The sequence below is a fragment of the Macrotis lagotis genome, chromosome 2 (assembly GCF_037893015.1).
Source record: "Macrotis lagotis isolate mMagLag1 chromosome 2, bilby.v1.9.chrom.fasta, whole genome shotgun sequence".
NCBI classification, from domain to species: domain Eukaryota; kingdom Metazoa; phylum Chordata; class Mammalia; order Peramelemorphia; family Peramelidae; genus Macrotis; species Macrotis lagotis.
The window spans coordinates 108,045,131-108,068,174 of NC_133659.1; the positions used below are offsets into that span (position 1 = coordinate 108,045,131).

General features: G+C 33.8%; 1 protein-coding gene across 1 annotated transcript in view; it reads left to right on the forward strand.

The window, feature by feature from the left end:
* The window catches only part of LOC141511937 (membrane cofactor protein-like), a 107,216-nt gene that overhangs the window by 79,646 nt on the left and 4,526 nt on the right, over positions 1-23,044 (forward strand). The window contains exons 10-13 of the mRNA XM_074220903.1: positions 2,225-2,284; positions 12,382-12,444; positions 18,819-18,836; positions 21,622-21,639. Of these exons, the coding sequence (XP_074077004.1) occupies positions 2,225-2,284; positions 12,382-12,444; positions 18,819-18,836; positions 21,622-21,639 (159 nt within the window). The remainder of the gene's footprint in view (positions 1-2,224; positions 2,285-12,381; positions 12,445-18,818; positions 18,837-21,621; positions 21,640-23,044) is intronic.

Below are 23,044 nucleotides of genomic sequence, written 5' to 3' on the forward strand. Positions count from 1 at the left end.
GTTTTATCTAGATCTGAGAGCAGGAGGTTGAGGTCTCCCACTAGTATAGTTTTGCTGTCTATGTCTTCCTTTAGTTCTTTCAGTTTCATTAAAAATTTGCATGCTGTCCCATTTGGTTGCATATGTATACATATATATATATATTTATATTTATATTTATATATATTTATATATATATATATATATATATTCAGTATTGAAATAACTTTATTGCCTATCGTACCTTTTAGGAGGATAAAGGTTCCTTCCTTATCTCTTTTAATGCTATCTATTTTTGCAACTGCTTTGTCTGAGATAAGGATTCCTACCCCTGCCTTTTTTTCCTTCAGCTGAAGTAAAGTATATTTTGCTCCAACATTTTACCTTTATATGTATCTCTCTGCTTCAAATGAGTTTCTTCTAAGCAGCATATTGTAGGACTAGTTTTTACTCCATTGTGCTATTCACTTACATTTTAAGGGAGAGGTCATCCCATTCACATTCAAAGTTATGCTTCCTGATTCTTTATTGCCCTCCATGCTTTCTTCCCTCTATTTGTATTTTCCTGCTTTCCCCACTCCCCCTCCCTTTCTCTATCTCCCCTCCCCTTTTCCCCTTTTAATATTTGTAAAGTTAGATGATTTTTAAGTTAACTAAGTATGTATAAGTTGACTTTAAGCCAAGTCTGATGAGAAGAAGATACAGGTGTTTTTCATCTCCTCGCTTCTTCCCCTCTATTACCATAGATATTTTGTACCTCTTAGTGTAATGAGATTTACCCTATTTAATCCCCTCCCTCATCCCATCTCCTTCCTATCTCCTTTTTTAAGGAGGCACTGTTTTTTTAGATCATCTGCCCAGAAATCCAACCCTTGTTGCAAACAAAAGAAAGGGAAAAACATAGAAAAGCACTTCAGTAAAATAAACCATTACAGTCATGGAATTGTCTCTCACTACCTCCTCCCCCAATCTGCCCTCTCTTCTATCACCTGCCCCTTCTCTGGTCCCTTTCCTCTCCCGTTTTCCATAGGGTAAGAGAGATTTCTCACTGAGTAGCATAAGCTCAGATCACCTTGTCATCTTGGTAACTCAGTTTATTCCCTTAACATTTTTACCTCACCAGTGAAATATTTTTGGTTTTTTTTTTTGTCCCTTCTCAGTGCCTTTTCAAGTTGACTAGGTTTTTCTGATAAACTAATTCCTGGCAACGATTTAGTGATAGAGGACAATTAATAAGGGAGCTAACTCTACCATTCCTCATGAATGTGCATATAGTTAATACTTAAATAAATTCAAAAATTCACATGTATACACACTACCATTATTTTACAATTAATTTATGCCTTCTCATCCTACATAATGCTTCCTCATATCTTCCATAAATCTTATATAATCTATGCAACAATTCATAGACCTCCTTTGATTCTTTTATATTTTTTGGATACCAAAGAAGCATCTAAGCTCCCAGGATGATTTATCTGACTTTGGAGGTCTCATGCCAAGCTTTCTGAAGATTCTATTTACTCCCTTCTAATGCCTATCCTTTTATGAAATGATAACACTCTTAATTTTCAGAGAATCAGAATCTGAATGGTCAGAGGTACATTGACATCTATCCCATTTAATGCATGAAATGTATACATCTTGTATTTTTCACCTCTGTATTTTGAAATGAGTGTGGTGCTTCACTATGGTTCTCGGCAATCTTTGTTCTATCCTTATACTTATTATATTTTACTGCTAAAACACAATTTCTTTTTCCTACTTAATCCCATGAGGAACACAGGATCATGAATTTAGAGATGGAAAGGTTCTGAGAGTCCATGAAGTTCAACTCTCCTACAACTGTTTTACAAATAAGGGAACTGAGGCTCAAATTGGTGAAGTGATTTGCTCAGTCACCCAGTTGATGTGTCTGTTGTAGGATTTAAACACAAGTTTTCTTACTTTGCTACATCTGTTACCTTTTCAAGAGAGGCCCCTAAATATTAAACTGTTAGGACTAACTTAACACATTTTAATTTATTAACTAATGTATTAATTTGATTTATTAACTAAGAAATTTACCCTCTTTCTCAATAACATCATTAAAAATTCCTGATCCGGAAAATTTATGGCTAAAAACTATGTAGATTGTGGAGCCAACTGTACACAAGTGATAGGATGAAATGAGATCAACAAAGTAGAATATATACAGAGAAGGAATAAAATATTATATTTTTACTAAGTTTATTTTTTCTCTTAGGAGTTACCACTGCCAGTTCCACTTTCACCACCACCAGGTCCACCACCGAAAGAAGAACTTGTAAGTATTTTACCAGTCATGAAATGTCAAGTTTAATTTTCTTTTTTCTCTTCCAGTTATTTGTGCACAGAGACCTTGTCATCATACTTGCCAACTTTTAGATGATCTCCAGACCTGAAGAGTCTTATGTGATCTAATTAGAACAATATGCAATAGGTCTAGAACTGCCTTTATTCTAGATATATCTTTAGTAATTCAGAATAGCTGTAAACTTCACTAATGTGAAATCTTCGTCTATTAACACAAATAACTGTTGCATCCTAACTTTGTAAATGGTTTTGAGCTACAGTGGAAAAAAAATTACCCTATGGCTAACTAAAATTTTTTGTGTGTGATTTGTCTCTCCAAACATACTTAGACTGGTACTCAGATAAGTGTTTTGCCAGACACTTATTCTAATTGGTTTTGACAAATTAGAACTTCCAGAACTTCTAGTCTCCTGCAGTAGTTTTCACTCAATCAATAAACATTTATTAATTACTTGCCATGTGCTAGATACTACATTAAATGTTGAAGATACAAAGAGAGGTAGAAGATAATCCCTACTGTTAAAGACTTGAGATCATCTACATTTTCCAATGAAACATCAGAGTACAATAAAATTATATTATTTTTGATATGACGTTAGAGTATAACCAAAATTTTGATTTCTAGTATACTTACAAATTATATTGTACTTGTCACCATGAAAACCCTGAAGTTATATAGAAATGAATTTCTCTGGAGTCAGGAGGACCTAAGTTCAAATGTGGCCTCAGACACTTAATAATCACCTAGTTGTATGATCTTAGGCAAGTCACTTAACCCCATTGCCTTGAAAAAATAAAAAAAAATGTAGAAATGAATTTCTATTTAACTGTATTGCCCATTGAGAATTTTTTAATCATAATTGAGGATTTTTTATATGTCTTTTTTTGATTTGGATAATCAGTACATATTGATGAGATTGTTTTCCAACATACTAGAGATTCCTCCTGGTTTCATACCATCATATTTTTTATAAAAATATCATCTGTAATTAAAATAAGTCAATGACAAAATTTAATTTTGTATAAAACAAGAGCCATAAAGAACCATTAGAGTACACCAGACCCCTACTTTCAAGGTTAAATGAATGAATTTCCATTATTTGTATTGTTCCCAATCCATTAAGAATCTACCTAACAGTTCTACCATCAGATCCACCTTTATCATCTGGGTACCTTTTTGAAATCTAGCTATCAGTAATAATATTCTTGTTGAAATTCAAATTAACAAATACTTATTAAATGACTTGTTTGAGAACAAATAATATGAAATGACATGTTCTTTATGAAAACATGCTGCCCCCTAGTGACCACTGTTTAACTCTGAAGATTGTCGCAGTAATTCTTCAAAGAACTTGGGCCACAGTAGCTCTTAGCAAAAGCATCAAAAAATATATTGCATTTGAGGTGTGGGAGGTACATCTGAGTGGTGTTACCCAATAAGTAGGGGCAAATTAGAGACTGGAGTTCGGGAAATATTTGGGCCAACTATGTAGATTTGGCATCAAATCCATGAATAAACTAAAGTTATAGAAGTAAGATCACCATGAGAAAAAGGGCAAGGGTGACAATTTGGTGGACATTTGCCCCAGGGACTGGGGAGGGGTATAATAACCAACAGAAGAAAACAAAGGATTGATTTCATGATGCAATCATACAAGACAGGATGGCACAATGCAGTCATAACTCCTCTATCTCTCATCCTTATTAAGCTGATTTCTCTTTCAGATTCATAGAATTCCACATACCTTGTTCCTGAATTTAAAAAAAAATTTGTAAAATTAGAATACCCAGAAAACTATGTTTATCATTTCCTCTTCTTTATCACTTAAAATTTTTTAACTTGATGTCTACTTTCACACAAACTTTCTACCTTTAGTATTATTTCAGCAAATTCACAGTTACTTTTAGTTAGTCAAAATGAAGTACAGAACTTCAGCATTTTCTCCTCTCACTTCCTTTAACATCTAGACAATGCTTTATCAATAATCCAAATTAAGTATTTATTTTTAGCAGAGAGACTCACTGGAGATTCATTTATAAAACTGCTATAAATATGGAAGTATGCATGGATACTTAGTGATAGAGAACTTTTTTCTTTCATTGAAAGTCTTTAAGTAGAGATCATTTGTCTTAGTTGGTTGGGATAAATAACACAGCACCTTACAGGGCTAGCATAGAGCATCTGACAAATACTTAATTGGTTGATAGATTGAATGATGTTATCTTAGGTACTTTCCAACTCTTCATTTCAATAACATAAAAAATTTAACAATTTGAATTTTCTTCTATAACAAATTCTCCATTAGTTTAACTTCTTAAACTGATTCAGATTTTTCTCTGCCTCCTTGGAATATTTTTCTTAGATTATTTCTTGAATTCTGTATAGGAACCTTTCTTCCTCTCCAACATGCTGAAAGGCAGAAAGTATTCCTTCAGGCCTTTTCCTTTTTCCATTTTCAGGGATACTAACATTTATTAAATATGTAGCTGTTGATTTCTTCCAAAAGAAATACAACTGAAACACAATCCCTTGTAGTCATTCTGTTTCCTTACTATCTTTATATCTTGAATCACAATTCTGTTGTTCCTTGTTGCTCTTCAATATCTCCAGTGGGGAACAGAAGGCTTAAAGTGTTTGTTTGCTAAGTAAGTCCAGGATCCTGGTCACCGGTAGGTATTTGATTATGGATTGGAGCAATTTTCCCTGAGACTCTCTCCCATTCTTGGATTAGCAATTGATAATTATCGAGGTGCTAGAAATCATTAATTAACATAATACTTCTAATTCCCTAATCAGTAGCTCTCTGTGAGACTTTGTTCCCTTTCTAATCATTAATTCTCCTTCCTTCTCTGCTCCATTACCAAATAAAAATTGCCACATTACTTTTTCAATATGTCAATTCAAGGAAGAGAAAAATGTCCTGAAGGATGATAATGGATAATGATGAATATAAAACTGGATCAATGGCTATTTCCAGAGACTATTGGCTATTGGATAAATATCAATCTGGAGGGAGTTGAGAGAGAGCTTACTGAAGCAACACAAAGGATTCATTCCTTGGACCTATATGTTCAACATTTGTATCAATGCTTTGGACTAAAAAAATAGAAGATATGCTAATCACATTATCAGAGGATAAAACTTGAGGGTTCAGTGAGATTAAGGGTTAAACATAGGCAAAAATAACAAGATTCGGTTTTTTGAGAAAAATGTAAAACCCCTTCATCTGTGTGTGTGTATATGTGTGTGTGTGTGTGTGAGAGAGAGAGAGAGAGAGAGACAGAGACAGAGACAGAGACAGAGACAGAGACAGAAACAGAGACAGATACATATTGCAAGGCAATGGGGCTAAGTGATTTGCCCAAGGTCACACAGGTAATAAGTGTTTGAGGTCATATTTGAACTCTGCTCTTCCATATATATATATATATATACATATATATATATTATATATTTTATATGAGCTACATAAAATTGAAATGAAGGATATCTTACTTGACAAAAAACCTTTTGAGTTCTTTCCAAGTTTACTATGAATCAGTGTATGAAATAACTACTAACAAAACAAGTGTCAGCTAGCCAATAAACATTTAGCTTCTATTCTCTCCCACATGGGTCATTTTTTTTTAGGTTTTTTTTTGGCAAGGCAAATGAGGTTAAGTGGCTGGCCCAAGGCCACACAACTAGGTAATTATTAAGTGTCTGAGACTGGATTTGAACTCAGATCTTCCTGACTCCAGGGCAGGTACTATGTCCACTGCCACCATCTCAGCAATACTTCTTGCCTTGTGCTGAACCACCTTTGTGGACACAGAAATTTCAATCAAGGCCTTTTGCTATTCCATCCCTTCCATCCTTCAGTTCCCTCTCTAACTTGGTCATTCTGCTGTCTTGCCTCTCTTGGCCACTTTCTGCCAGGGTGTTTTCAGTAGGGTTTCTCCTACCCATGGCCAGTCTTAGATTATTTTCTCAGTTGGAGGAGGCTCAAATTGATATTCAGCAGCATGATTTCCATTCACTTTTTTTTAGGTTTTTGCAAGGCAAATGGAGTTAGGTGGCTTGCCCAAGACCACATAGCTAGGTAATTATTAACTGTCTGAGTCCAGATTTGAACTCAGGTACTCCTGACTCCAGGGCTGGTGTTCTATCACTGCCCCTTCCATTCACAGAAAATTTTTTTTTATTTAAGATATTATTTGAGTTTTACATTTTTGCCCCCATCTTACTTCCCTCCCCACCCCCTACAGAAAGCAATCTGTCAGTCTTTACTTTGTTTCCATGTTTTAGATTGATCCAAATTGAGTATGATGAGAGAAATCATATCCTTAAGGAAGAGACAAAAAGTCTAAGAGATAACAAAATCAGACAATAAGGTATCTGTTTTTTTCTAAATTAAAGGGAATAGTCCTTGAACTTTGTTCAAACTCCATGGCTCTTTATCTGGATACAGATGGCACTCTCCTTTGCAGAAAGCCCAAAATTGTTCCCAATTGTTGCACTGATGGAAGGAGTGAGTCCTACAAGGTTGAACATCACCCCATGTTGCTGTTAGGGTATACAATACATTCCTGGTTCTGCTCATCTCACTCAGCATCAGTTCATTCAAATCCCTCCAGGCTTCCCTGAAATCCAATCCCTCCTGGTTTCTAATACAACAATAGTGTTCCATGACATACATATACATACCACAGTTTGCTAAGCCATTCCCCAATTGAAGGACATTTACTTGATTTCCAATTCTTTGCAACCACAAACAGGCTGCTATTATTATTTTTGTACAAGTGATGTTTTTACCTTTTTTCATCATCTCTTCAGGGTATAGGCCCAGTAGTGGTATTGCTGGATCAAAAGGGTATGCTCATTTTTGTTGCCCTTTGGGCATAGGTGCAAATTTATCTTCAGAAAGGTTGGATGAGTTCACAGCTCCACCAATAGTGGAATAGTGTTCCAGATTTCCCACAACCCTTCCTACAATGATCATTATCCTTTCTGGTCATATTGACCAGTCTGAGAGGTGTGAAGTGGTACCACAGAGAAGCTTTAATTTGTATTTCTGTAATAATTAATGATTTAGAGCAATTTTTCATATGGTTATGGATTGCTTTGATCTCCTCATCTGTAATTTGCCTTTGTGTATCCTTTGACTATTTGTGAACTGGGGAATGGCTTTTTGTTTTAAAAATATGACTCAATTCTCTGTGTGTTTTAGAAATGAGTCCTTTGTCAGGATCATTAGTTGTAAAGATCTTTTCCCATTTTACTACATTTCCTTTGCTCTTGGTTACAATGGTTTTATCTGTGCAAAAGCTTTTTAATTTAATGTAATCAAAATCATCTAGTTGGTTTTTGGTGATGTTCTCCAACTCTTCCTTAGTCATAAACTGCTCCCCTTTCCATAGATCTGACTGGTAAACTAGTCCTTGATCTTCTAATTTGCTTATGCTATTGTTTTTTAAGTCTAAATCCTGTAAACATTTGGATCTTATCTTCATAAAGGGTGTCAGGTGTTGTTCTAATCTAAATTTCTTCCATACTAACTTCCAATTTTCCCAGCAGTTTTTATCAAAAAGGGAGTTTTTATCCCAATATCTGGACTCTTTGGGTTTATCAAACAGCAGATTATTATAATTGGCTCCTGCTTTTGCATCTAGTCTATTCCACTGGTCCACCACTCTATTTCTTAGCCAATATCAAACAGTTTTGATGACTGATGCTTTATAATATAATTTTAGATCAGGTAGGGCTAAGCCCCCTTCTTTTGCACTTTTTTTCATTAAGCTCCTGGCAATTCTTGACTTTTTATTTCTCCATATGAATTTACTTACAATTTTTTCTAACTCATTAAAGTAATTTTTTGGAATTTTGATTGGTAGGGCACTAAACAGGAAGTTTCGTTTTGGTAGAATTGTCATTTTTATCATATTAACTCTACCTATCCATGAGCAGTTGATATTTTCCCAGTTATTTAAATCTGATTTAATTTGTGTGAGAAGTATTTTATAATTATTTTCAAAAAGTTTCCAAGTCTGTCTTGGCAAATAGACTCCCGGGTATTTTATATTGTCTGAGGTTACTTTGAATAGGATTTCTCTTTCTAGCTTTTCCTGCTGTATCATGCTAGACATATATAGAAAAGTTGAGGATTTATGAGGGTTTATTTTATAACTTCCAACTTTGCTAAAATTGCTAATTGTTTCCAGTAGTTTTTTGGATGATTTCTTGGGATTCTCTAGGTAGTCCATCATGTCATCTGCAAAGAGTGAGAGTTTTGTCTCTTCCTACCCAATTCTAATTCCTTCAATTTGTTTTTCTTCTCTAATTGCTGAAGTTAACATTTCTAATATGATACTGAAAAATAGTGGTGATAATGGGCACGCTTTTTTCACCCCTGATCTTATTGGGAATGCCTCTATCCTCTCCCCATTGAATATAATGCTTGTTGATGGTTTCAGATAGATACTGCTAATTATTCTAAGGAACAGTCCATTTATTCCTACATTCTCTAGTGTTTTTAGTAGGAATGGATGCTGTATTTTGTCAAAAGCTTTTTTAGCATCTCTTGATATGATCATATAATTTCTGATAGATTTGTTGTTGATATAATTGAGTATACTAACAGTTTTCCTAATATTGAACCAACCCTGCATTCCTGGGATAAATCCTACTTGATCATAATGTATTATCCCAGTGATAACTTGTTGTAATCATTTTGCTATATTATAGGTCTATAATTTTCTTTCTCTGTTTTAACTCTTCCTGCTTTAGGTAACAGCACTATATGGGTTTCATAGAAAGAGTTAGGCAGAGTTCCATATTTCCCTATTTTACCAAAGAGTTTATATAGAATTGTCACCAATCTTCCCTTAAATGTTTGGTAGAATTCACTTGAGAATCCATCAGGCACTGGAGATTTTTTCTTACGGAGTTCAATGATGGCTTGGTGAATTTCTTTTTCTGAGATAGGGTTGTTTAGGTATTTAATCTCCTCTTAATTTAACCTGGGAAACTTATGTTTTTGTAAATATTCATCCATTTAACACAGATTATCAAAGTTATTGTCATAGAGTTGGGAAAAATAATTTTGAATTATTACTTTAATTTCCTCCTCATTGGTGGTAAGTTCACCCTTTTCATTTCTGATACTAGCAATTTGATTTTCTTCTTTTTTAAATCAAATTGACTAGAGGTTCATAAATTTTATTGGTTTTTTCATAATACCAACTTTTCATTTTATTTATTAATTCAATAGTGTTTTGCTTTCGATTTTATTAATTTCTCCTTTAATTTTTAGAATTTCTAATTTGGTATTTAATTGAGGATTTTTAATTTGTTCCTTCTCTAATTTTTTTAGTTGCATGTTTAGTACATTGATTTCCTCTTTCTCAAATTTATTCATGTAAGCATTTAAAGCTATAATATATCCCCTGAAAGCTACTTTGAGTGAATCCAATAGGTTTTGGTATGTTGTTTCTGTATTATCATTATCTAGGATAAAATGGTTAATTCTTTCTATAATTCATTTTGGTCCACTCATTCTTTAAAATAAGGTTATTCAGTTTTCCAATTATTTCTGGGTCTATAAATCTCCTTGGACCAATATTGCATATGACTTTTATTACATTGTGATCTGAGAAAGATGTATTCACTATTTCTGCCTTTCTGGAGTTGATCATTAGTTTTTTATGTCCTAGTACATGCTCAATTTTTGTATAAGTTCTATGTACTGCAGAGAAAAAGGTATATTCCTTTCTTTCCCCATTCAGTTTCCTCCATAAGTCCACCATATCTAATATTTATAACAATCTATTTACCTCCTTAACTTCTTTCTTGTTTATTTTATAATTTGCTTTATCTAGATCTGAGAGCAGGAGGTTGAGGTCTCCCACTAGTATAGTTTTGCTGTCTATGTCTTCCTTTAGGTCTTTCAGCTTCTCCTCTAAGAATTTGGATGCTATCCCATTGGTTTCATATGTATATGTATATGTATATATATATATATATATGTACACATATATATATACATATATATACATATATATATTCAGTATTGAAATAACTTTATTGTCTATGGTACCTTTTAGGAGGATAAAGGTTCCTTCCTTATCTCTTTTAATGCTATCTATTTTTGCAACTGCTTTGTCCGAGATAAGGATTCCTACCCCTGCCTTTTCTTACTTCAGCTGAAGTAAAGTATATTTTGCTCCAACGTTTTACCTTTATATGTATCTCTCTGCTTCAAATGAGTTTCTTCTAAGCAGCATATTGTAGGATTCTAGTTTTTACTCCATTGAACTATTCACTTACATTTTAAGGGAGAGGTTATCCCATTCACATTCAAAGTTATGATTCCTAATTCTTTATTGCCCTCCATGCTTTCTTCCCTCTGTTTGTATTTTCCCCCTTTCCCCACTCCCCCCTCCCCTTTTCCCCTTTTAATATTTGAAAGCTTAGATGTTTTTTAAGTTAACCTAGTATGTATAAGTTGACTTTAAGCCAATCTGATGAGAAGAAGATACAGGTGTTTTTCATCTCCTCCCTTCTTCCCTTCTATTACCATAGGTATTTTGTACCTCTTAGTGTAATGAGATTTACCCTATTTAATCCCCTCCCTCATCCCATCTCCTTCCTATTCCCTTTTTTAAGGAGGTACTGTTTTTTTTAGATCATCTGCCCAGAAATCCAACCCTTGTTGCAAACAAAAGAAAGGGGAGAAAAATAGAAAAACACTTCAGTAAAATAAACCAATACTGTAATGGAATTGTCTCTGACTACCTCCTCCTCCAATCTGCCCTCTCTTCTATCACCTCCCCCTTCTCTGGTCCCTTTCCTCTCTCATTTTCCATAGGGTAAGATAGATTCCTCACTGAGTAGCATAAGTTCAGATCACCTTCTCATCTTGGTAACTCAGTTTATTCCCTTAACTTTTTTACCTCACCAGTGAAATATTTTTGCTTTTTTTTGTCCCTTCTCGGTGCCTTTTCAAGTTGACTAGGTTTTTCTGATGAACTAATTCCTGGCAATAATTTAGTGATAGAGGACTATTAATAAGGGAGCTAACTCTACCATTCCTCATGAATGTGCATATACTTTAATACTTAAATAAATTCATGAATTCACATGTACCACATATACTACCACTATTTTACAATTAATTTATGCCTTCTCATCCTACATGATGCTTCCTCATATCTTCCATAAATCTTATATAATCTATCCAACAATTCATAGACCTCCTTTGATTCTTTTATATTTTTTCGATACCAAAGAAGCATCCAAGCTCCCAGGATGATTTATCTGACTTTGCAGGTCTCAGGCCAAGCTTTCTGAAGATTCTATTTTCTCCCTTCTAATGCCTATCCTTTTTATGTAAATGATAATACTTTTAATTTTCAGAGAATCAGAATCTGAATGGTCAGAGGTACATTGACATCTACCCCATTTAATGCATGCAATGCATACATCTTGTATTTTTCACCGCTATATTTTGAAATGAGTGTCGTGCTTCACTATGGGTCTTGGCAATCTTTGTTCCATCTTCCTTATATTTAGTATATTTTACTGCTAAAACACAATTTCTTTTTTCTACTTAATCCCATGAAGAACACAGGATCATGAATTTAGAGATGGAAAGGTTCTTAGAGTCCATCAAGGTCAGCTCTCCTACGACTGTTTTACAAATAAGGGAACTGAGGCTCAAATTAGTGAAGTGATTTGCTCAGTAACCCAGTTGATGTGTCTGTTGTAGGATTTAAACACAAGTTTTCTGACTTTGCTACATCTGTCACCTTTTCAAGAGAGGCCCCTAAATATTAAACTGTTAGGACTAACTTAACACATTTTAATTTATTAACTAATGTATTAATTTGATTTATTAACTAAGAAATTTACCCTCTTTCTCAATAACATCATTAAAAATTCCTGATCCGGAAAATTTATGGATAAAAACTATGTAGATTGTGGGGCCATCTGTACACAAGTGATAGGATGAAATGAGATCAACAAAGTAGAATATATACAGAGAAGGAATAAAATATCATATTTTTCACTAAGTTTATTTTTGCTCTTAGGGCTTACCATTGCCAGTTCCACTTTCACCACCACCAGCTCCTCCACCACAAGAAGAAAAACTTGTAAGTATTTTACAAGTCATGAAATGTCAAGTTTAATTTTCTTTTTTCTCTTCCAGATATTTTTGCACAGAGCCCTTGTCATTATACTTGCCAACTTTTAGATGATCTCCAGACCTGAATAGTCTTATGTGATCTAATTAGAACAATATGCAATAGGTCTAGAACCGCCTTTATTCTAGATATATCTTCAATAATTCAGAATAGCTGTAAACTTCACTAATGTGAAATCTTCATCTATTAACACAAATAACAGTTGCATACTAACTTTGTAAATGGTTTTGAGCTACAGTGGCAAAAAAAATTACCCTGTGGCTAACTAAAATTTTTTTGAGTGTGATTTGTCTCTCCAAACATACTTAGACTGGTACTCAGATAAGTGTTTTGCCAGACTCTTATTCTAATTGGTTTTGACAAATTAGAACTTCCAGAACTTCTAGTCTCCTGCAGTAGTTTTCACTCAATCAATAAACATTTATTAATTACTTTCCATGTGCCAGATGCTACATTAAATGTTGAAGATACAAAGAGAGGTAGAAGATAATCCCTATTGTTAAAGACTTGAGATCATTTCCATTTTCCAATGAAACATCAGAGTACAATAAAATTATATTTTTCTTGATATGACCTTAGAGTATAACCAAAATTTTGATTTCTAGTATACTTACAAATTATATTGTACGTGTCACCACGAAAACCCTGAAGTTATATAGAAATGAATTTCTCTGGAGTCAGGAGGACCTGAGATCAAATTTGGCCTCAGACACTTAATAATCACCTAGTTGTATGATCTTAGGCAAGTCACTTAACCCCATTGCCTTGAAAAAATAAAAAAATGTAGAAATGAATTTCTATTTAACTGTATTGCCCATTGAGAATTTTTTAATCATAATTGAGGAATGTTTATATGTATTTTTTTGATTCGGATAATCAGTACATATTGATGAGATTGTTTTCCAACATACTAGAGATTCCTCCTGGTTTCATACCATCATATTTTTTATAAAAATATCATCTGTAATTAAAATAAGTCAATGACAAAATTTAATTTTGTATAAAACAAGAGCCATAAAGAACCATTAGAGTACACCAGACCCCTACTTTCAAGGTTAAATGAATGAATTTCCATTATTTGTATTGTTCCCAATCCATTAAGTATCTACCTAACAGTTCTACCATCAGATCCACCTTTATCATCTGGGTACCTTTTTTGAAATCTAGCTATCAGTATAATATTCTTGTTGAAATTCAAATTAACAAATACTTATTAAATGACTTGTTTGAGAACAAATAATATGAAATGACATGTTCTTTATGAAAACATGCTGCCCCCTAGTGACCACTGTTTAACTCTGAAGATTGTCACAGTAATTCTTCAAAGAACTTGGGCCACAGTAGCTCTTAGCAAAAGCATCAAAAAATATATTGCATTTGAGGTGTGGGAGGTACATCTGAGTGGTGTTACCCAATAAGTAGGGGCAAATTAGAGACTGGAGTTCGGGAAATATTTGGGCCAACTATGTAGATTTGGCATCAAATCCATGAATAAACTAAAGTTATGGAAGTAAGATCAGCATGAGAAAAAGGGCAAGGGCGACAATTTGGTGGATATTTGCCCCAGGGACTGGGGGGGGGGGTATAATAACCAACACAAGAAGACAAAGGATTGATTTCATGATGCAATCATACAAGACAGGATGGCACAATGCAGTCATAACTCCTCTGTCTCTCATTCTTATTAAGCTGAGTTCTCTTTCAGATTCATAGAATAACATATACCTTCTTCCTGAATTTTAAAACAAAATCTCATAAAATTAGAATACCCAGAAAACTATGTTGAGCCTTTCCTCTTCTTTATCACTTAAAATTTTTTAATTTCATGTCTACTTTCACAAAAACTTTCTACCTTTAGTATTATTCCAGCAAATTCACAGTTACTTTTAGTTAGTCAAAATGAAGTACAGAATTTCAGCATTTTCTCCTCTCACTTCCTTTAACATCTAGACAATGCTTTATCAATAATCCAAATCAAGTATTTATTTTTAGCAGAGGGACGCACAGGAGACTCATTTAAAAAACTTCTATAAATATGGAATACATGGCTACTTAGGGATAGAGAACTTTTTGCTTTCATTGAAAATCTTTAAGTAGAGATCATTTGTCTTAGTTGGTTGGGATAAATAACACAGCACCTTACAGGGCTGGCATAGAGCACCTGACAAATACTTAATTCGTTGATAGATTGAATGATGTTATCTTAGGTACTTTCCAACTCTTCATTTCAATAACATAAAAAATTTAACAATTTGAATTTTCTTCTATAACAAATTCTCCATCAGTTTAATTTCTTAAACAGATTCAGATTTTTCTCTGCCTCCTTGGAATATTTTTCTTAGATTTTTTCTTGAATTCTATATAGGAACCTTTCTTCCTCTCCAACATGCTGAAAGGCAGAAAGTATTCCTTCAGGCCTTTTCCTTTTTCCATTTTCAGGGATACTAACATTTATTAAATATGTAGCTGTTGATTTCTTCCAAAAGAAATACAATTGAAACACAATCCCTTGTAGTCATTCTGTTTCCTTACTATCTTTATATCTTGAATCACAATTCTGTTGTTCCTTGTTGCTCTTCAGTATCTCCAGTGGGGAACAGAAGGCTTAAAGTGTTTCTTTGCTAAGTAAGTCCAGGATCCTGGTCACCGGTAGGTATTTGATTATGGATTGGAGCAGTTTTCCCTGAGACTCTCTCCCATTCTTGGATTAGCAATTGATAATTATCGAGGTGCTAGAAATCATTAATTAACATAATACTTCTAATTCCCTAATCAGTAGCTCTCTGTGAGACTTTGTTCCCTTTCTAATCATTAATTCTCCTTCCTTCTCTGCTCCATTACCAAATAAAAATTGCCACATTACTTTTTCAATATGTCAATTCAAGGAAGAGAAAAATGTCCTGAAGGATGATAATGGATAATGATGAATATAAAACTGGATCAATGGCTATTTCCAGAGACTATTGGCTATTGGATAAATATCAATGTGGAGGGAGTTGAGAGAGAGCTTACTGAAGCAACACAAAGGATTCGTTCCTTGGACCTATATGTTCAACATTTGTATCAATGATTTGGACTAAAAAAATAGAAGATAAGCTAATTGCATTCTCAGAGGATAAAACCTGAGGGTTTGGTGAGTTTAAGAGTTAAAAATAGGCAAGAATAAAAAGATTCGGTTTTTTGAGAAAAATGTAAAACCCCTTGATCTGTTTGTTTGCGTGCTTGTGTGTGTGTGTGTGTGTGTGTGTGTGTGTGTGTGTGTGAGAGAGAGAGAGAGAGAGAGAGAGAGAGAGAGAGAGAGAGAGATACATATTGCAAGGCAATGGGGCTAAGTGATTTGCCCAAGGTCACACAGGTAATAAGTATTTGAGGTCATATTTGAACTCTGCTCTTCCATATATATATGTATACATATACATATATATATATATATATATATATATATATATATAATATTTTAAATGAGCTACATGAAATTGAAATGAAGGATATCTTACTTGACAAAAAACCTTTTGAGTTTTTTCCAAGTTTACTATGAATCAGTGTATGAAATAACTACTTACAAAACTAGTGTCAGCGAGCCAATAAATATTTAGCTCCTATTCTCTCCCACATGGGTCATTTTTTTAAGGTTTTTTTTTTTTTTGGCAAGGCAAATGGGGTTAAGTGGCTTGCCCAAGTCCACACAGCTAGGTAATTATTAAGTGTCTGAGACCGGATTTGAACCCAGGTACTCCTGACTCCAAGGCCGGTGCTTTATCCACTACGCCACCTAGCCGCCCCCGGTATATCTTTTTGTATACTTAAAACAATCATTAACGCAGAGAACCAGTTGTTTATTTGAATCTCACTACCGTGTATGAGTGCAATAGAACTATCGTGAAAGTCAGAATGGAATACAAAACAATCCATTTCTGTTGGCAAGTAGAGTTGATAACAGCCTGAGAATTGTAGGCTTCCTACACGAACCCATTTGTAGGCTGCCTACACGAACCCTAAGAGATAAATGGTCAAAGGATGTGAACAGGCAGTTCTCAAAAGAAGAAAAATAAGCTATCAACAACAACATGAAAATGTTTCAGATCACTAGTAATACTAAAAATGCAAATGAAAACAGCTCTACCTCACATATCATATTAGTAGAAATGACCTGGGGCAACGAGGTGGTATGGGGCGCCTAGGTGGCGTAGTGGATAACGCACCGGCCTTGGAGTCAGGAGTACCTGGGTTCAAATCCGGTCTCAGACACTTAATAATTACCTATCTGTGTGGACTTGGGCAAGCCACTTAGCCCCATTTGCCTTGCCAAAAAAAAATAGATATAATGAAAGGTAGTTTAATATTTTATTCATTTAATACTAAATAAGAACAATAAAATAGGTACACAAAACTAGATTATGTAATATTATTCACAGTAAGCAAATATAGCCTCATGGAGCAAAAGCAGCCACATGACTATAGCAGCCAATTTTGGAACACATGTAGAACCCAAACTCATTCTACCTATTCTCTTTTTTTCTTCTCCTTACCTGGCTTCCAAATGGGCAATAAAATAACCCTTGAAATTTATATTTCTTTTGATTCATCAACACTCATAATATTTTGGGGGACCTTTGGGCCTAACACAAAGCGGAAACAAACAGCTTATCGCCCCCTGGTTAATTACCATTTTTTTTCTCTTTATGTTATATGCTTGTTTACTGAAGTAACAAAAATGAGGGAATTAAAATATAGTATTTCATCAAAGGTAAAAAAGAGTTTTAAGAAATGAATAAATAAATATTACAAGCATAGTTCCATCAGTTTTTTCCACGCATGGACAGAATAAACATTACTATGGGCACTTAGAAAACATTAAAAAAAGTAAGAGATGTAAACTTGTGATTTTCATATTGGATGCCTGCCAAGGCACCCCACCTTAGAGAACCTTGATTACAAGTGCTATTTTAACAGCTGCTTCACTGAACTCAACGTAAAATTAGGTATCAGTTCTGCTGAAATGGTGCAAATTAGCTGAATCTCACCACTGCTTATACACCATTTATTCCTTAGATTGTGCAATTATGAGATTATTGTTATAACTTTATATATTAGGTTTCCAGATTTAGCTTTTAAGAATTTTATTATTATCATCACATTCTTCATCGATTAAAAGTATCACAATTAGGATGTGTTGTCAACAGATGATAGCTGTGTCTCATAGGCAAATGGGCAAAAAATAAAATTTAGCTGTTGACATGCTCTACCTGAGATGAAGATAGTTAACCTTTAAATAGAATACTTACTTAAAACAGCTAGCTCTAAATATTATTACCAAATTCCAGGTTTAAATCATAGACATAGAGAGAACATTTTAAGAGATAATTAAGAGGTAATTGACAATCTTTTCCATTTGTTTTTGTTTTAATAATTTAAGAGTTATTATAGTTAGTCTCCAATACTTGATTAAAATTCCTCTTTCTAATTTATCCTATTCTTATGGAGTGTCGCAATTGTTGTTCAGTCATTTTTCAGGCATGTGCAACTCTTTGGACCCAATCTGGGTTTTGGGGTTTTTTGTTGCAAGTGTGGTTTGCCATTTTATTCTCCAGCTCATTTTACAGATGGGGAAATGGGAAAACAGAAGCAAACAGTGTTTAGTGAGTTTCCCAGGGTCACAAATGTAGTTGTCAGCCTTCAGAATTCTTTCTAGTCATTCATAATATGTGTTGTTAGACTGTGTACCCAGGTAGGGTTTTTTTTTTTAACTGTGAACATTTGATAAATATTCAATCACAAATATTTTATTCACCGAACTAAAGAAAATAAAATGTAATTTAACTTAATTTTAAATTAATATACTTTAAAATAGTTTTCTTAATGTGACACAAAATACTAAATTTTTTACTGGAGTGATAATCAGACTTATGCAGTTCATTTTCATTATCTTTTTCACTAGATAATGAACTAAGCAATCCAAATTGATGCAAATATTATAATGCCTCTCCATCCTGTTCTAGAAAATAAGACAGGTTATCAGATGTTATTGACTTAAATGAACAAACCATTGTAATTAATTGAACAAGTCAATTCTTGTTCAAAGTACAATATGTCCCCTAAAAATTTCAAAAATACTCTCCCCAAAAAGTACACATGAGAAATTTACAGAAATCATAGATGATGCAGCCCACACAGATAAAGAAGCTATTTCAGTTGCAAGTCCCCTGATGCCATATTGTGATGGCTCCACACAACTGCTCCACAAAATACAAACTAAGAAATAACTGACTTGTGCTTGGGGAAAAAAAAGTGATATTTTATTTTGCCTTTTTTTTTCTTCTCAGGTCCTACTTCTATCAGTGGTAAGTGTTCCTATTAAGTATAGAACATATTTGATGAGAATTATTCTTAGTAATCAATTACAGAATTTTTTCCTTTATATTTGTTAGCACTAAAAGAAATTTTTGTTTATATCATTTAGAAATTGCCTCTCATATTAACTACTTTTAGCTAGGAAGTTTTTAATGAAAGGTTAGCAAATATTTATAACTCCACCAAAACAAAGTATCTGCAAAAAATTAAAAGCTAGGTCATGATCACACAGACCTGTAATCTGTTGTTTCAGGAATCTTGAAGGTGGTGAATCCTTTCACCTTGGGAATTACGAGTTGCAATCTGCCAAGCTGATCAGATATTAAGCTGATCCGCACAAAGTGTGGCACTAACATATGGAGCTCTGGGGTAAAAGGGAAATGCAGCAAGGACCCAGACTAAGGAGGGTTGCTAGAATTAATATAAAATCAGAACAAATCAAAGCTCCTATACTGATCAGCAGTCAAATTGGACCTGTCAGCAGCCACCACACTTGTGGCTTGGGTGACATAGAGATAGTGAATCATTTTTTTAAAAAAAATTTAAACATATTTAAACTATAGACTATTACCCTTAAAATGTTATTGTTCCATTATTTTTCAATCATGCCAAACTCAGGGTGGCTAGGTGGCGCAGTTAGATAGAGCACCAGCCCTAGAGTCAGGAGGACCTGAGTTCAAATCCAGCATCAGACACTTTAATAATTACCTAGCTGTGGGGCCTTGGGCAAGCCACTTAACCCCGTTTGCCTTGCCAAAAAAAAAATAGATAAAATGAAAGGTAGTTTAATATTTTATTCATTTAATAATAAATAAGAACAATAAAATAGGTACACAAAACTAGATTATGTAATATTATTCACAGTAAGCAAATATAGCCTCATGGAGCAAAAGCAGCTACATGACTATAGCAGCCAATTTTGGAACACATGCAGAACCCAAACTCATTCTACCTATTCTCTTTTTTTCTTCTCCTTACCTGGCTTCCAAATGGGCAATAAAATAACCCTTGAAATTTAAATTTTTTTGATTCATCAACACACTCATAATATTTTGGGGGACCTTTGGGCCTAACACAAAGCAGAAACAAACAGCTTGTCGCCCCCTGGTTAATTACCATTTTTTTTCTCTTTATGTTATATGCTTGTTTACTGAAGTAACAAAAATGAGGGAATTAAAATATAGTATTTCATCAAAGGTAAAAAAGAGTTTTAAGAAATGAATAAATAAATATTACAAGCATAGTTCCATCAGTTTTTTCCACACATGGATAGAATAAACATTACTATGGGCACTTAGAAAACATTAAAAAAAGTAAGAGATGTAAACTTGTGATTTTCATATTGGATGCCTGCCAAGGCACCCCACCTTAGAGAACCTTGATTACAAGTGCTATTTTAACAGCTGCTTCACTGAACTCAACGTAAAATTAGGTATCAGTTCTGCTGAAATGGTGCAAATTAGCTGAATCTCACCACTGCTTATACACCATTTATTCCTTAGATTGTGCAATTATGAGATTATTGTTATAACTTTATATATTAGGTTTCCAGATTTAGCTTTTAAGAATTTTATTATTATCATCACATTCTTCATCGATTAAAAGTATCACAATTAGGATGTGTTGTCAACAGATGATAGCTGTGTCTCATAGGCAAATGGGCAAAAAATAAAATTTAGCTGTTGACATGCTCTACCTGAGATGAAGATAGTTAACCTTTAAATAGAATACTTACTTAAAACAGCTAGCTCTAAATATTATTACGAAATTCCAGGTTTAAATCATAGACAAAGAGAGAACATTTTAAGAGATAATTAAGAGGTAATTGACAATCTTCTCCATTTGTTTTTGTTTTAATAATTTAAGAGTTATTATAGTTAGTCTCCAATACTTGATTAAAATTCCTCTTTCTAATTTATCCTATTCTTATGGAGTATCGCAATTGTTGTTCAGTCATTTTTCAGGCATGTGCAACTCTTTGGACCCAATCTGGGTTTTGGGGTTTTTTGTTGCAAAGATACTAGTGTGTTTTGCCATTTTATTCTCCAGCTCATTTTACAGATGGGGAAATGGGAAAACAGAAGCAAACAGTGTTTAGTGAGTTTCCCAGGGTCACAAATGTAGTTGTCAGCCTTCAGAATTCTTTCTAGTCATTCATAATATGTGTTGTTAGACTGTGTACCCAGGTAGGGTTTTTTTTTAACTGTGAACATTTGATAAATATTCAATCACAAATATTTTATTCACCGAACTAAAGAAAATAAAATGTAATTTAACTTAATTTTAAATTAATATACTTTAAAATAGTTTTCTTAATGTGACACAAAATACTAAATTTTTACTGGAGTGATAATCAGACTTATGCAGTTCATTTTCATTATCTTTTTCACTAGATAATGAACTAAGCAATCCAAATTGACCCAAATATTATAATGCCTCTTCATCCTGTTCTAGAAAATAAGACAGGTTATCAGATGTTATTGACTTAAATGAACAAACCATTGTAATTAATTGAACAAGTCAATTCTTGTTCAAAGTACATGTCCCCTAAAAATTTAAAAAATACTCTCCCCAAAAAGTACACATGAGAAATTTACAGAAATCATAGATGATGCAGCCCACACAGATAAAGAAGCTATTTCAGTTGCAAGTCCCCTGATGCCATATTGTGATGGCTCCACACAACTGCTCCACAAAATACAAACTAAGAAATAACTGACTTGTGCTTAGGAAAAAAAAGTGATATTTTATTTTGCCATTTTTTTTTCTTCTCAGGTCCTACTTCTACCAGTGGTAAGTGTTCCTATTAAGTATAGAACATATTTGATGAGAATTATTCTTAGTAATCAATTACAGAATTTTTTCCTTTATATTTGTTAGCACTAAGAGAAAATTTTGTTTATATCATTTAGAAATTGCCTCTCATATTAACTACTTTTAGCTAGGAAGTTTTTAATGAAAGGTTAGCAAATATTTATAACTCCACCAAAACAAAGTATCTGCAAAAAATTAAAAGCTAGGTCATGATCACACAGACCTGTAATCTGTTGTTTCAGGAATCTTGAAGGTGGTGAATCCTTTCACCTTGGGAATTACGAGTTGCAATCTGCCAAGCTGATCAGATATTAAGCTGATCCGCACAAAGTGTGGCACTAACATATGGAGCTCTGGGGTAAAAGGGAAATGCAGCAAGGACCCAGACTAAGGAGGGTTGCTAGAATTAATATAAAATCAGAACAAATCAAAGCTCCTATACTGATCAGCAGTCAAATTGGACCTGTCAGCAGCCACCACACTTGTGGCTTGGGTGACATAGAGATAGTGAATCATTTTTAAAAAAAAAAATGTAAACATATTTAAACTATAGACTATTACCCTTAAAATGTTATTATTCCATTATTTTTCAATCATGCCAAACTCAGGGTGGCTAGGTGGCGCAGTTAGATAGAGCACTGGCCCTGGAGTCAGGAGGACCTGAGTTCAAATCCAGCATCAGACAGACACTTTAATAATTACCTAGCTGTGTGGCCTTGGGAAAGTCAATTAACCTTAGCCTTGCAAAAAACCTAAAGGGAAAAAAATCATATCAAACTCTTCAGGACTCCATTTGGACTATTCTTGGTAAAGATACTAGAGCCATTTCCTTCTCTAGTTCATTTTACAGATGAGGAAACTGAGGCAAACAGCATTAAATGACTTGCTCAGAGTTACATAACTAATGGCTGAGACCAGATTTGATCTAAGGAAGATGAGTCTTCCTGACTCCAGGTACAACATTCTATCCACCTACCTGTCCTGCTCTTAAACTACATCTGTCTAAATAAATTGCCTTTTTCCAGTGTTTTTTAATTAGAAAGGTCATCTTGGATTATTAATTATTAATATAGAATTTGTTTGAGGTCATTTCATGAATTTAGTATGCTCTTTCCAAACACATAAATCGTGGAAGAATTTGTTCCTATAAAAATTGTGCTGGCCCATATTGCTTATACCCATCCCTCTTGGAAGCAATGTAGGTTTTATTGACATATCTTGTAGTCACAAAATACATTTTCTTTTATAGATCCCTTTGTTGGGTTTGTTTAAAAGTTGATGCCATTGTCTGTTAGTCTCTCCAATCTGCCTATTCTGCTGATAAAATTGTCTATTATTTTTTCTAGGATTGTAATTTTTTCCTTTTATTTTTTCTATGTTATTG